The 16,441-nt window shown below is 35.7% G+C and overlaps 1 protein-coding gene across 7 annotated transcripts in view; it reads right to left on the minus strand.

The window, feature by feature from the left end:
* The window catches only part of IRAG1 (inositol 1,4,5-triphosphate receptor associated 1), a 79,910-nt gene that overhangs the window by 23,717 nt on the left and 39,752 nt on the right, over positions 1–16,441 (minus strand). For 4 of the 7 annotated variants that reach the window (XM_039340294.1, XM_039340295.1, XM_039340296.1 and 1 more), the window contains exons 4-9: positions 13,337–13,437; positions 8,913–8,983; positions 8,071–8,244; positions 7,051–7,128; positions 6,064–6,110; positions 3,322–3,918 (exon numbers count right to left, since the gene is read on the minus strand). In XM_039340294.1, the coding sequence (XP_039196228.1) occupies positions 3,322–3,918; positions 6,064–6,110; positions 7,051–7,128; positions 8,071–8,244; positions 8,913–8,983; positions 13,337–13,437 (1,068 nt within the window). Of the gene's footprint in view, positions 1–3,321; positions 3,919–6,063; positions 6,111–7,050; positions 7,129–8,070; positions 8,245–8,912; positions 8,984–12,818; positions 12,945–13,336; positions 13,798–16,441 lie in introns of those variants that run through there. The other 3 variants (XM_039340298.1, XM_039340300.1, XM_039340299.1) reach the window with 2 other exon arrangements.

The following is a 16,441-nucleotide window of genomic DNA, read 5'->3' on the forward strand; positions in this document are numbered from 1 at the left end:
AACATGATTCACAACTATAAAAATGATACCAATAAAGGAGAATATTTGTAGCTCAGGGTTGAAACCAGGGGTCCTTGGTGCTCTCTGAGCTTGCTTGTTTTCTTGCAGATGTTTCATTACCCAAACTAGGTCATATTATTAGTCATGATGTTACCTAGTTTGGGTAATGAAACATCTGCAAGAAAACAACCAACTTCAGAGAGCACCAAGAACCCCTTATAAAAATGATACTTGCAAAATATTAAAAGGATAAAATATTGTTAAAACAAGACTGGTGGGAATAACTAAAGAGTTAGGAAAAGAAGAAGGTGCTAGGACAGCCAATTTCATTATATGACACTATCAAGTAGTCTCTAATTGTCAACAGTCTACAAAAAAAAGTCTGTTTTCATCTCAATTCATAAATAGGACAGAACTTTTAAAAATTCAGACAGATTCTGAATTGTACCCACAAATGAGAAACAGTAAAACAAAATATTCTAAATCTATCTACTAAAAAGCACACTAGACCTTTCTTAAAGTAGCTCTAGTAGTAAAAACTTAAAATTATCAACATCGCTTCTTTTGCTGTTTTAGTTACTATATTTATTTGGTTGCCAACAACATGCAGTATTATCTGAGCAGCTTATTTATAGTAAATGATTTGTTAACGTACAATAAAATAGTAAAATGCAATTTAAATTCATGTCTCTCAGGATAACAAGTTTAAAAAAACAAAAAAAATCACTAATCCCCCAAATACCCTCAGTAATAGTCTGATGCCCTGAGGATTTTTTCTTAAAATTAACTAATGAAGCTGAAGTTCACACAAGTTTTCTAATGGTGCATGTGGTATTACAAGTAGGGTTTCCCCCCTAATATAACAGCAGGTTGTAGATATTTGTTACATGGGGAGGCAGGCAGGAAATTCCATTTAGCTTTTCCTCCTAGCATTTATACTATAATAATGAAAAATTTGCCACATGGCTGTTATTAGCTAGACAGAAAGGGGACTAGAAAGAAATGTTCTTTTAAGATCATGGCCAAAAAGGCTGCAAATTCAGTTAAATCAATCTCCCATGTGTACAATTAAACTTTTAAACCTAATATTATTTCTGCTGATGCACTGAACTGCAATATTGCAGAGGCATTTTCTTGTCATATGTATTTCATTTTGGGTCAATAAAGCTCTTAATGTTTCCATTAAGTTATAAAAGCTGAAACATTCCTAAAACCATACTAGCACTATAGTAAGTGATTTGGTGGTGTATATTTTACATTACACATTACATTTACATTATAAGCTATGCTTAAAATACCCATTCGTTTGTTCTGTGCTCCTATCCTTCTGAAACTGATTTAAAATAATATTAAATATTATTTAAACATTTAAAGATTAAAGGATAAGTGATTGTTAATAATATATTGTCATCTAAGACTTAAGAGTATATTTACTGACATAAGAGGGGATACCGTTGACTTCCTCAAATTGTACTGGTTTTGAGCTACCAATTTTTGCACTGTTACCTAGTGCAGGGTTGTTGATTTTGCCTGTTTGTTGCTCCATTTTAGACAGACTATTTCTGCTGTACAAAAGTGGTTCCCTTGAAATCAGTTTAGTGAAAAACAAGATATAAAAGCAAAGGAAGCACATTTATAGCAGAAACTCTTCAAGGAACATTGCAGATTTGTATGCAGAAGGAAAGAGAGATGGGGGTGGGGTTTTTTGGCTGTGAAGAAATAAAATGGTTTATTTCATGCACAAATATTACCTTCTAAAATGACAGGACAGTTTGTCAGCTTCTTCCTGCCTACCGTATATGTCTTGCATAACTATGTCCAAAGCTAAAATGCTTTTACCATCATTTATGTTCATTTTTCCTAATGGAAGCTAGGGACGTTTTCTAAATTTAATAATATTTTTTTAAAGGAATTGATTCTTCATATGAGAAATGAAACTGAATCTCCACCTTATGAGCCCGAAGTTAGAAGGTTGGCCCCTATCGTCTAGCCACCTCCAACTATCCTTCCTTGATCCCAGTGGTTATGTGAGGAAGGAAAACAGCCCATTCTTCCAGGCAGAAGTAAAAAGGAAATGACTGCTTCCAGCCTTCACCGATGAGCAAGCTGCTTCTCTCTGAATATGAAGGAAAAGACCCTGCCTTTTGCTCAGGCAGAAAATAGCAAAGAGACATTGCTTCCTGTCTTTATCTGCACTAAAGAAAGTGTTAACATCTGCTATACTGCTTCTAGCCCATCTTTATTTCCGAGAAACAGAATAATTATGAATGTCTAAACATGTTGCAGATATTAAGACTATAAAAACAGCCTCCCAGATCAGACCAAATCCTTATCTAGCCCAGCTTTCTGTTCTTGCAGCAACCAATCAAAAAGCCTGCAGGAAGCCACTGTCAGGATAAGGCTTGGAGCATCCTTCCACTTAGGTTCCCCAGAAATAAGAGTCATACTGCCAGTGATACTGGAGGTAATAAATATAACCATTGTGACTAACAGCTGTTAAGGCACAGGAAAATAAGCTGCTCCCACAGGAAACGTAACGTCTTAGATATTTCATTTCAGTTGACATTTTGCTATAATTTTGGGAACGCAAATATTAAAATATTTTTTTGAAAAGTAAAAAAGTAACTGCATGAAAGGACAAGGTGGTAATCATAACCCAAAATTGCACAAATACAATTGAACAGACTTTGGGAGAGGCTACAAAAATGATGTGGACTTACAGCCACAATCTTCAGAGTCTTAGCCCTACACAAATAAAATCAAGGGATGTCATTCTGGCTACCAGCATGGCTGGCTTCAAAAAACACTGGATCAATTCATGGAAATCATAGGGATAAATGGCTATTAGAACTGATGGCAATGTGGCTGCCTATGAAAGTAATATGTGGGGAAAATATTAGGCTTCCTTGTGCAGTTAGCTGACAACTGTGAGAACAGATTGCTGGACCATGTGGTTCAGGGGTGTGATCCAGCAGGCACTGATTACATTCTATGTTATAACTAAACATAATAGGTAGAAGGGGTGTCTATTACATCAAGGTAGAGGCGTTTATTTTGTGCAACTCATTTGAATGAATTCCCAGAGGTCTGGCTGGGTTTGTTTGTTCCCTCCCTACAGACTACTAATTTTATCCATCTTCCACTGTACATTTCAAATAATAAACTGTACATTTCTGGTATAATAAACTATGGAAGAGAAATATATTTTTGCAGGTTTAAAATATAATTTACTACATTATAATCCCATTCTATTACATAAGACTGAAACAAATACTGAATAGTTTGCCCAGAACTTCCTCCTATCAACTTATCAAAACTCACTTCTCTGAGCTTCGTCAGTTTCTGCATTCGAATTGGCTGAACTTGTATCTGAAGGTCTTTGAATGGTGGAAGCTTAGTTGCTATATTATCAGCTGCTATATTACCAGCGCAGTTATTAATATCTTCAGATGGTCTGAAAGGTACTTTTTCTACATTACATGGTTCAGGCTGATCCCATGACATAGCTCGTAGTAGAGGAGAGCGATTACTAGATGCATTAAATTCAGTTTTACTAGAAACTATGGAATCCTTCAGTAGTGGCACTGAGCCCTTTAACTTCGTGCCCAGTGCAATCATTCCTGGTCCAGGTAAATGACCTTTCAAAGGAAAGTCATTTCCTTTCATTTTTTTAGGGAATTCTTTCCCTAATTCAGTTTCGCAGAAGTTCTTGCTGCTACTTAGAGATATTTTGCCAGTGTTGGAATCTGAAGTGCAGAATTGAGGCAGATTATCCATATGTTTATATGGATCAAAGTTCTCCTTTTGTTCAGACACCTCCTTTGGACTTTCCAAACCAGTTGCGTGAGGAACCAATCTTCCCTGAGAAGCTTTTCTCTGATCATCCTCCTTTTGATTAGGTACTCCTTTTGTGGGATTCTGAAATTAAACAAGCATACTTAAAATCATTCAATAATCAGTTTAGAAGTTTTATTTTGTAAACTCCTGGTTTGTTTTTTTTTTTTTTTGAAGGGACCAACAATATTTCAGTGGTAGAAACAATCTCTGTTATATTTTTTACTTCAGAAAAAAAAACTTGTTTTTGATGTCAGAAATCTAGAAAACAAATGTTTCTCTCAAGAAGCATTTATATGGAACCAGAACACAGCACCGCTATCTATCCAGTTTCTTTCTAGATATGGTACTATACTGAATCTCCATAGAGATTTACCAAGATGTTTTGATCTTATATGTATGTTGACGACAGCAAGACTATTGTAGGCCCAAAAATGGAAGGACATTTCGATTCCCACTATGGATGAATGGCTACAGAAGATGATGGAGTTGGCAGAGATGGCTAAACTGACCGTTTTGATTAAAGAAAAGAAAATAAGTACTTTTGTTTCTACTTGGATTTTGTCCTTGAGATGGAAAAAAAATGAAGCTTTGATTTGGAATTTTACTGATTAGATTGATTTGTTTTTATAGAAATGGCTAATTTATACTATTATGGAAAAGTAAAAAATCAAGGTTCGATGTTAATGCTTTATTCTATTGCCTTTTCTTTTCTTTTTCCCTTCTCCCCCTCACTTATCTTTCCCTTTTCCATCCCTACTGTGTCCTACTATTTGCTTTTGTATTTTTGTATTTTATTTTATGATCTAATAAAATGTTACAAATTGCAGGGGGAAAAAGACTTACCAAGATTATTTTTGAAATACAAAATTTCATAAATAAATAATATGAATGGACTGCTTCTATGCAGAGAACCTGGATCCACCCCATGTAAGGCTTTATAGGTTAAAACTAGCACTTTGAATTGCATCCAGAAACACCTGGGCAACTCGTAGAGTACAGTACCTTCAGTTTAAATGTTCTACGATTAGAGATCTTAATAGAATAATAGAGTTGGAAGGAACCTTGAAGATCTTCTAGTCCAACCCCTGCTCATGCAGGAATCCTTATACCATTTCAGACAACTGGTTGTCCAATCTCTTTTTAAATCTCTTCAGTGTTGGAGCACTCACAACTTCTGGAATCAAGCAGTTCCACTGATTAATTGCTCTATCAGGAAATTTCTCTTTAGTTCTAGGCTGGTTCTGTCCTTGATTAGTTTCCATCCATTGCTTCTTGTCCTGCCTTCAGATGCTTTGGAGAATAGATTGACCTCAAATATTGGAACACTGCTATCAGGTCACTCTTAGTCCTTCTTTACATTAAACTAGACATACCCAATTCCTGCAACTATTCTTCATATGTTTTAGCCTCCAGTTGCCTAATCATTTTTGTTGCTCTTCTCTGCACTCTTTCTAGAGTCTCAACATATTTTTTATATCACGGCGACCAAAACTGGATGCAATATTCCAAGTGTGGACTTACCAAGGCATCATAAAGTGGTATTGATTCTATCCCTCTATTAATGCAGCCTAGGACTGCGTTGGCTTTTTTGGCAGCTGCTGCACCCTGCTGACTCATATTTAAGTGATTGTCCACTAGGACTCCAAGATTCCTCTCACAGTTACTACTATTGAGTCAGGTCCTACTTATTCTATACCTGTGCTTTTGATTTTTCTTGCTTAAGGGTAGAAGCTTACTTTTCTCATCATGGGATTTCATTTTGTAAGATAGGGCCTTCCTTCACCAATTTGTGGGTTGCTACAATATGAACTAAGTTGCTCATATGCAACTTCAAGTAATGGCTGGGTTACTGACTGAAGCATCAATTACCATTGTCAGCCCCCCTGCTCCAGGAGGATAAATTTATATACTGCAAACCAGACATTTCACTTAACAATACAAACTGGATAAAGAGACAGTTAAAAGCATCAGATCCTTTCAATAGAAAAAAAAGTTTAACTTTTCACTCATCCATCAAGGGTTCCTTCCAAGTGACCTTTCATAGTGTTTTTGACTCTGTTCTCTCACATTGGACTCTGACAACATGCCCAGATTTGGTGAAGCAATCTCTCAGTGCAGCATAGCTAAGCTAGTTACTTGCCCATATCATTTCCATTTCTCAAAATAACATTTAATTTATCTTGACAGATTATGTTAAATGAATAATGACTATTAAAGCATATTTACCTGCAATGGAAATACTGACTCAGGAACTGATGTGCATATATCAGAATCTGCAATATGAAAAATATGCAGTAAAAGTATTCAGTTTGTTTCCAACATACGATACATCAAAGAGAGGTATGGCAATCTGAAGAAAATCACTGCATACCTTAGGACTTCTCTTATGAGCCAATCCATTTCAGCACATATAACCTGCTGAGAATGTGCTACTCTGGATCTCGTTGTATAAGAAGCCTTTCTCTGAAGTCATGAACTATCCTCCCAAAGGAGAGTTATTAATTTCCCTGTCATTTTTACCTAATTCATATTGTCTCTGAAAATTAAAATCAGCTGCTATATGACTTGTTTCAGACCTGCCTGCATTACTTGTTATTTTGTTTGTTGAGAGGATGGATGCTTATTTTATTATAAAATTGCAAATATATTCAGTGCATGCTAAGAACAGCTAATTATAAAATATTTTGAAAGAATCACTTTCACTACCACAAGAATGGATTCACTACCATCAGATTGAAACAACTACTGACATTAACTTGGTATCACATGCCTTCCCCAATCTAGTGCCAGGATAGTTGCCGGTTCTAAGAACATTTGACAACTGGAAGGCACCAGTTTGGTAAAAAAAAAGAGTTTTAAAAGTAATTAAAATAGACAGATTTGTATATGTATCACCTAATTATGAACAGATGATAGATCCAATTGAACCTTCAGGATCAAAACCAACATGCCAGTAAGTACTAGCTTGAAGAGAATAGCATTAAGTCGTCTATTCAGTTGTGCTTCTTCAGTTGGTGATCTGATTGGCCATGATAGGAAACAGAATGATTCTTATTTTAACCCACTGTTGCAAAATAATTCCTATTAAATTTCTGAGGGAGACTTCTATGTAAATATATTTATAACATCTCTTAACAGTCAACTTTCTAGAACACAAGACTAACTAACATAAAAGCATCATTCTATATTAGAGTGTTGCACCACTGATTTTACCTGTTGGATCTGGAAGTGTCAACGAGTTGCTCCGAGATGAAGCAGGTGAAACACTTGGGCTTAGTGATGGGGATAAAGCTGCATTAAATAAAGATGTCACTTGTGAGGCATTTGATAAATTTTCTATAATGGTAAAGTTAAACTCAAAGCATGTATTAAAATAATACTATAATATCAGTGTTATAGACAACAAAACAGAGAAGGGGTAAAAGAGCTTAGTTCAACATAGTACAGTGGTACCTCGGTACTCATCATTAATTGGTTCTGGGATGTGCGATGAGTACCAAAAATGATGAGTACCAAACAAATTTTTCCCATACGGTATAATGTACTGAGTCACAAGGCAGCTGACACTGACAAGTTCTAGCTTGTGTGTTGAGTACTAAGCAAACAATGAGTACTAGGACAACCTTTTTGTGTCAAAATGTGTTGAGTAGCAAATCTGATGAGTTTCAAAGCAGTTGAGTACCAAGGTACCATTATACTTCCTAAACATCCTTCTGTATGGGATAGAACAGTCAGTAAGGATCACCCCAAAATGGCATTTTATAAAATCACTGAACTTTTCTCAGACCCATTATGATAATAGAGTTTAGGATATAGGGAGATCCAGGTTCTAGTCTATCTCCAGCTATGGGAAGTCATTGAGTGATTTTGACCTAATTACTACCTCTTAGCTCAATCTACCTCACAATAGGGTTGTGTAATAGATCTGAACACAGAAATCCCAGAACAAAACAGTTTTAAGTTTTATTTCTGTCAAACTGTGGCCAGTCTGGGATGATTGGGTAGAACCTCTATGGTAAACTACCTGGAATTGGGGAAGCTGGACAATTCAAGTAAATAAATAAACTGCTGGAATGCAGAGCATTTGTATCAGTGTTGAAGTAAAACACATTCTCATTTTAGTGGACTCCTTTACACACGATTCTTGGAATAAAAGATCATAGTTGTTGTATGTCAGCTAACCATGAGTTCCATTTGCACAGAGTCTCAAAGATGGTATTTTGGAATACATACCTGTGGGTGATTCTGAAAGGCTGCTTCTTGATTTTCTTCCTCTACGTGTGAGGAACCTCTCACTCACCTTCTTTGCTTCTTCTAATAGTTCAAAGTTCTTCTTTTTATCTTCATCAGATATTTGTATATCTGGCAGTTGGTCATGAAGGAGATCAATTACATGACCTTCATTATCTAAGTAGGAAAGTACTGAATTAACTTAATGCATGCATAACACAACTGCACATTTGAACTGTTTCTTCTTGACTGCTGTAATGAGTGTATTATATACAAACTATTGGTAAATGTCTACTACAACTGACCAGCTAAATGAGGGCAATTTGCTCTCTATTCTGTAAAGTATTTTTACTATCTGTAAATATATCTATTATAATTGAGTCTGTAGATATCCTCATATTAGTGTTGGTTTTGTGTGAGGCAATGTTGGTTACAATAGCACATAAAACTGTCAGAGGTTAAGGTGATATTTGGCATCTACAAGGTTAGGCAGTGATATATTTCTTTGTTCTTTGATATTTACAGGTCTTGAATCTTCTGTTATAGACAACATTCAGGATTACATCAATGCATTCTGTGTTTGTAAGGATGTCTTATGAAGCCCTGATATATTGCCTTCTATTTTCTCCACTGTCTTACACGTTCTCTAACTATACCATATACAAAGTAAGATTAAAAAAAACCTTTTATACTGCATACAATATAAGGAGCCATAAAATATTTTTACAACAGATTCAATCTTATAGAAGCAAATGAACTAATACCAGTACTTGAAATTCTGCCAATTTGTGTGTATAAGTAATTTGAAAGAAAAAATAAGGCAGGCAACAGTATATGGTTCTTACCTACAGAAGTCAAAGAGTTTGCTGATTTTCTAGCATTTCTGTTAGAATGTCGCAGATGAGGGCTAACAGGCCTAGGGGAAAAGACCCAGCAATATTGAAAACTGTTAAAATTAATATATGTGTGCAGGTATGTACATCTATGTGTATATGCATCTAAGGGCATGAGAATGTTTCTATGAATCTATTCATCTTTATTTTGTACTGTGAAAAAAATACTGATTTTTCTGTATTTATAATTAAAATAGTAAATTGTGATGTATAAATGCAGGCTAAAATTGAGATGCCACTCAAACGCTGATGCTATGAATTCACTCATTCCTTTATATCACTGAGCTACTGGGAATTAAGTCTTTATATCTAGAATAGAATAGAATAGAATAGAATAGAATAGAATAGAATAGAATAGAATAGAATAGAATAGAATAGAATCATTATTGGCCAAGTGTGATTGGATACACAAAGAATTTGTGTCCAGTGCATAAGTGTACGTAAATCATAATCATAAAATACATTCATCATAAACTCTAAGATACAATGCTTAGTGATAGTTATAGATACTAAATAAGCAATCAACATAAATCATACTAGGATACTAAGTAAAACAATTAATATAAATTGTAAGATACAAGCAACAAAGTTACAGTCATAAGAAGATAAGAAAATTGGTAATGGGAAAGATGAGAAGGATAATAGTAATACAGTTCTACTAGATAGTTTGACAGTGTTGTGGGAATTAGTTGTTTAGCATAGTGATGGCATGGGGGGGGGAACATGTCCTTGTGTCTAATTATTTTGGCGTGCAATGCCCTATAGTATCATCTTGAGGAAAGAAGTTGAAAAAGTTTATGTCCAGGGTGTGAGGGGTTGCAACCCTCTTTCTGGCTTATGCAGTATACAGGCCCTCAACAGAAGGCAGGCTGGTAGCTTTTTTTTTTTTTTTTTTGCAGTTCTAATTATCCATTGAAGTCTGTGTCTGTCTTGTTTGGTTGCAGTACCAAACCAGACAGTTATAGAAGTGCAAATGACAGACTCAATAATTCTTTTGTAGAACTGTTTCGGCAGTTCTTTGGACAGTCTGAATTTTCTGAGTTTGTGCAGGAAGAACATTCTTTGTTGTGCTTTTCCGATGACATTTTTGATGTTAGGTATCCATTTTAGGTCTTGAGATATTATTGAATCTAGAAACTTGAAGCTCTCTACTGTTGATACTATGTTGTCTAGTATTGTAAGAGGTGGTAGAATAGGAAGGCTTCTCCTAAAATCTACTATCATTTCTGCAGTTTTGAGTGTGTTCAGTTCAAGATTGTTCCGGCTGCACCACAAGGCTAGTTGTTCAACTTCCCATCTGTATGCGGATTTGTCATTGTCTCGAATGAGGCCAATCACATATCACATTTTTAAATCTTACTTTTATTACTTTCATAAGTAACTTAAGACAGTGAATATACATAATACTCCTTCCTCTTCCTATTGAGTTGAACTTTGCCACATGTGCAACCCAGGAAAATGGTTTTTGAAATATGTTTCCAAGTTGTTAAACCTATCTGAATTCAACAGGATTCCGAATTATTACAAAATATCATAATGGTTCTTATGGAAGCAAACTGAAATGATCCAAACAATAATAAAGAATATGTTCCATGTTCAGTGTATGTAGGAATAGGTTTGGGGTTATAACAGAGGAGTCTAGAAAAATAAGCAATTCAATTAAAATGTCCTGTCTCCATTAAAAGTAAGATTAATAATGTACTTTTTTAAAAAACAACAAAGTGAACAATAAGTGGAACAAAAATTGAAAATTGTAGCATACTGGGTATCAGCAACTATTAGTTTGAAAACTGGCTGACAGTCCTATTTTCTGGTTCCTCTACCCATGGACGCAAAAATAGATAAAGCAAGCAGTAAAAAGATTTTAAAAATGGAACATGGAAAAGCAGTAGGGAAGGGGAAGAAGTAGAGAGGAAGATAGGGGATGGGATGATGGGCAAGGAACCAGATAGTGAGCAGATTAGAAGAGAAGGAAGGTAACTGTTCCACTGTGGAAAGTACAATTCTCCAAAGGTGCTGATGTTTATCTTTATTCAAAAGATGAGGCTATACTTCCTTTGAACAAACCTTAAAGAATTTAACTGACTTTGGAGAGAATCCATTTATCCTCAATTTAAGTCAATGAGTTCTGAAATTATGTTATTCTTGAAAAAAATAAAATGCATATTTTGCTTCATACAGCCTTCATTTGTATGAAAGATATTTTCTTTATATTTAGCATAACAAATCTGGCTTGAGTCATGCAGGTTTCATTACAAATAAATAAACTGCACCTGTATCCATATAAAATTGACTCTTCCAATAACACAGTCACCTTATAGGGGAGATGGGTGGCATAAAACTTTAATAAATAAATAAAATAAACATTTTCTAGAATTAAGGAACTTAGAAAATGGTATAGAAGTTAGTCTCTCTCTACATATGTGTGTGTGTGTGTGTGTGTGTGTGTGTTTTCAAACTACTGTAAAATGTAAGAGATGACATCAGACACCCAAATTTTCATCCAGTGTCTTTAAAACATAAAGCATCGTACAATAAATGAAAACAACTATGTAGTATTAAAATCTCAATACAGTTAGTCCTTATTACCAACTGCTCATTCAGGAATTATTCAAAGTTACAACAGTACTTTAAAATAAAAGGGTCCTCGAAATTGGGGCCCTTTCAGCACCCCCACAGTCACAATTTGCCTTTTACAACCTTTACATAAAGCTTCCAAGAAGCAAAGTGAAAGGGGAAGTCAGCAGAAAGTTGCAAGTCGCGATCACATGATGTCGTGCTTAATGATTATAGGTGATTTACTTAATGACCACAACCGGAACTGATGTCATAAGTCAATGAAATCATGTTTCATTTAATGTACTGCTTAGTGGTAGAGTTGCTAGTCCCAATTCACTCAGGAAATAAGGACTACCTATATACCGCCAGCAATGACATTCATTGTTCCAATTTTGTAGCTGAGGGATCTCTGAGGGACTATACAGTGAGGGGAGGGTGCTGGGGCCTACAAAGTGCGTCACTTTGTAGGCTCCAGAAAACATGCCTTCTCTGTTGCAGTGCCCACCTTTTGGAATGATAATGTCCCATAGATTTGTATAGCTCCCACCTTAATGGCATTCAGAAAATCATTCAAAATCAAATTGTTCTTTCAGGACTTGAGATAAGGTAGTTGCAAAATCCCATGGCAATTGGGTTTTATTGGTCTTTTGTCAATTGTGATTTTTTTCTAAATGGTGTTTTACTTTTTTAATTGTAAGCCACCCAGAGTCATTAAGAACTCAGACAGCCTGAAAATTGAATTAAATCAATCAAGCAAGCAAGCTATCTTTTGGTTCCAATTAGACATTACAGAGGATAGGTGAACCCGTCTCACCTTTAATTTTCTTAAATGGAAAGCTTAAATGTAATAGGGATGCATTTATGTGTATTTGTGGGAATACTTAAATTTACTCCACAGCCTTCAGAGGCAAGAAAACAAGTGGGCAATGTAAGTATAGGTGTCCTCCTGGTCAGAAAAATATGGATGTCTCCATAGATATGAAAACAGCTAATTGATTAAATTACGGCTCTCTTAAACTTTATCATCTTTTAAGAATACTCTTGGTCCCCCAGCACAAGTCCCTTGACTACAGAAGCCATCTCTCCAGAGATAGTCAAGAACTAGCACTCCCTTTTAACAATTCACTTCCAAGCTTTTGGAATACAAGTAGCCCTTAATTAATGACCATTCATTCAGTGACCATTCAAAGTTATGATGGTGCTGAATGAGACTTGTAGTCTTCTAAGCAAACAGAAGTGATTCCTTGAGATACATTTAAGAATTTACTGCAAAATATGGTTTTGCAGGCAAGAGTCTACCTCATTAGTTGCAGCCATTGCAGCATTCCCGCAGTCATGTGATTGTAGTGTGGATGCTTGGCAATCAACTCGCAATTATACATCCTTCAGTCATGATTGCCATTTGTGTCCTTCCTTAATGGCTTTCTGCAAGCAAAGTCAATGAGAAAGCTGGCAGGAGGTGGCAAATGATGATCACATAATGTTATGCCTAACATCTGTGTGGGATTTGTGTAACAACTACAGATCAGATTGCTGCAACTGTCATTATAAATTGGTGTGATCGTGTGATTTTGTGCTTTACTCCTGTATAGCTTAGCAACAGAATTCCTGGTCCCAATTATCATCATTAACTAAGGACTACTTAGTTAGCCATTTTTTTTCTTTACACATAAGTATAGATTAAAACATTTTTGTCAAACAAAAGCTGTCTTTTTTATGTGAGTCTGTACATTTATTTATTTAGATTTATATACCTGCCAATATCATCAAAAGTGACAATCATCATGGAAATAAAATGGCATGCATGCATTAATTACCTGAGTGCTACATTTGTGTCTCTTTCTGTAACAGGGCTAACGGCATACTCTGGAAGAATTATTGAAGGTATGTTGCATGTAGCTGTTTCAGCAGAGGACTCCTGAACAAGAGAAGCTTATTTCATTCAAACAGAATAAAATATCTCATTATTCTTACATGAAAACTTAAACTTTACTTCCCTCAAGTTCTGCATAAGTACACTATTTAGAACAGGTAAATTGCCCTGAAGCTAAGATAGTTCCCTCCAAAAGAAAAGATGTGGTAAAATTCATTTGCCTTCATTATCATATTCCAGCAAAAATATGAAATGACTCTTCTATCTTAAAATTACATTTTTTTGAGAGCTTCCGGTGGTGAGCGACGGTGATGGCGGCTACCTTGTAGCCGTCCTCCTGAGACGGTGTCAGATCTGCGGAGCACAGCGTACATCAGCTGGCCCGCGGTTCGAAATCCCCTTCCCGGGTGAAGGGAAGGGGTAGAGACTGCATGAATAGAGGTAGAACCTCTTAACCTTCCCTGGATTTTTTTTTTAGGGGGGTAGAAAGAGTGTTCCTCGGAGTTCGTGCCTTCTCCGCCTCTCAGCTGTCTTTGTTTCTTCGGAAACAAAGTGAAACGCCGCTACCATCTCCGCACTTAAAGTTTTCTGGTGAGTGACTTTTAAAGCGGACAGAACTGTTTAAAGGATTTTTTTTAGAGTTAGAGATTTATTTCTTTTTTAATTTCTTTCTTAGCTTATGCTGATTCTTTTTTTGTGATTTTTTTTTTCGATCGGAAAGTGAGAGTGAAAGTAAAATGGCGTTTTGAAAATGTTGCTTTTTTTTTATCTCCGGAAAGAAAAGACAGACTGATTGAAATGTATACCTAGCATTGCTTTTCTTCTTTTTTAAGTTTCTTTTTCCTTTTTCTTTTTTCTTTTAAAGGGCTTTGGAAGTTTGTATTTTTATTGTATTTTTTTGGTTTTTTTTATTTGTAAAGATTTAAGCATTTTTTTTAAGAAGAAAGAAAGAGAGATTAACTCTAAAATGGCTTCAAAGAGACAACCAGCTTCTATAGTTTCTAAGGTGATTTCTTCTCCTGTTATTGCAACTGTTCAACAACAACTTAAAGTAACACCACCGGTGCAGCAACCCAAGGCTACATCTCCACCTTCTCCTCCCCCATCAGGCTCGTCTGCACAAGATATTAAAGATATAATGGGAAATGCTGTGTCTCAATTTAGGGAGGAAGTGAAGCAACTTCTGGAACAGAGCAAGTCTGAAAGTAAGGAGGAAATGAAGAAAGAAATGAAGCAGCTTTTTGAACAGAATAATACTATTTTAAGGCAAGATATAGTCACAGCTTTATCTGGATTGGCTTCTGTGGTCGTGAAGCTGGACTCCAGAGTGGAAGAAGTTGCTGAAAAAGTAGATTTTCTTGAGTATAAATTTCAAGATATGGAAAAAAGGTGGAAACTTCACAAGATGATATTCTTATGTTTCAGTATAGACAGATGGAATATGCCCTGAGAATTAGGGGTCTTAAAGAAGATATGAATCAAGATTTGATGGAGATGGTAATCAATGACTTAGCTGCTGTTTTGAATATAGATAAAGATGAATTACGTGGAGAAGTGGAAAAAATCTACAGAGTTAATTCTTGGATTGTGAAACAGAAGAATTTGCCAAGAGATGTGGTGATTTATTTTGCTAAGAAGACTCTGGGTAATCAGATCTTACAAGCATTTTATAATAAGAGATTCCAGATTGCTGCCCAAGATATCATTATTTTAAAGGAAATCCCATCCAAAATTTTAAGAAGTAGAAAAGATTTTGCTTTTTTAGCAAATGAACTTAAAACAAGATTGATGCCATTTAGATGGGAGATCCCGATGGGTATTGTTTTGAGCCATGTGGGAACACGTTATAGACTTAACACGGTTGCTAAAGCTAAAGAATTTTACAATACGGTCCTGGGAGCAGGCTCATCTTCATCCATGACTGAGAGAGTTTTGAGTGATAAAGAGATGGAACAGCAGTCTGAAAGAGGTTTGATGGCTGCTGGGCAGGTGGAATGGATGCGTCAAGCAGAAGTTAAGGAACAGAGAATGACTCGTGCAGCACATAAACGTAAGGAAAAGGAACAACAGAAGAAAGAAGCTAAAGAATCTTCTCATCAGATTGTTTCAATGCCAGTGGGAGGAGCAAGACCCAAAAGCTCTGCAATACATTCTTCAGTAGCAGACCTAGAGGGAATCTTCTCCAGGCTCCTGGTTGAGGGAGATGGCAAAGTTCCTGACCTGGAATGTTAACGGTTTAAATTTTCTTCAGAAGAGAAAGAAAATATTTCAGTATTTAAAGCAACATAATAATGACATTATTTGTCTGCAGGAAACTCATATCTTACTTAAAGATCAAAAATATTTAGCTAATGCTCGCTTGGGATCTCATTTTGTATCTCCTGCCCCGGGAAAAAAGGGGGTGTGGTAATTTATGTCAAGCAAAATCTACCAGCTTGTCTGGTAGAATCAGATCCTCAAGGAAGATATGTTATGATTGAACTTGGCTTATATGGTAAAAAAAATACTTATAGTGGGACTGTATGCACCAAACCAGCAACAGGAACAATTTTATAGATTGCTACATTAGAAAATAACTTTGTTGGATTATAGGTCTGTGATACTAATGGGAGACTGGAATGGTGTTTTAGATACACAAAAGGATAAAAAAGGTTTTTCTACCTTTTTCAAACAGGCTAAATTACCTAAAGCTTTTTTTGATTTGAAAGAAGATTGGGAATTGAGAGACTATTGGCGTGAACGTAATCAAGAGGAAAGAGACTTCACCTTTTTCTCAGATAGACACCAATCTTTCTCAAGGATTGATTTTTTTTTTTTGGATCACAACAGATTTATATAACAGGGTGAAAAATGTAAAAAATTTTCTTAGGTCATTGACAGATCATAGTCCAGTTTGGATGGAACTGATTGCTGAGAAAGAGGAGAGGAGATCCTGGAGGTTGAATGAGAATTTATTTAAACAAGAAAAAAATGTTCAGAAATTAAAGGAATGCTTAAGGGACTATTTTGTTTTAAATATGTATAAGGGAACATCAATGTCAATGGTATG

Source organism: Crotalus tigris, unplaced genomic scaffold, assembly GCF_016545835.1.
Source record: "Crotalus tigris isolate CLP2741 ecotype Arizona unplaced genomic scaffold, ASM1654583v1 scf7180000017744.3724543626:3957646, whole genome shotgun sequence".
Classification (NCBI taxonomy): Eukaryota; Metazoa; Chordata; class Lepidosauria; order Squamata; family Viperidae; genus Crotalus; species Crotalus tigris.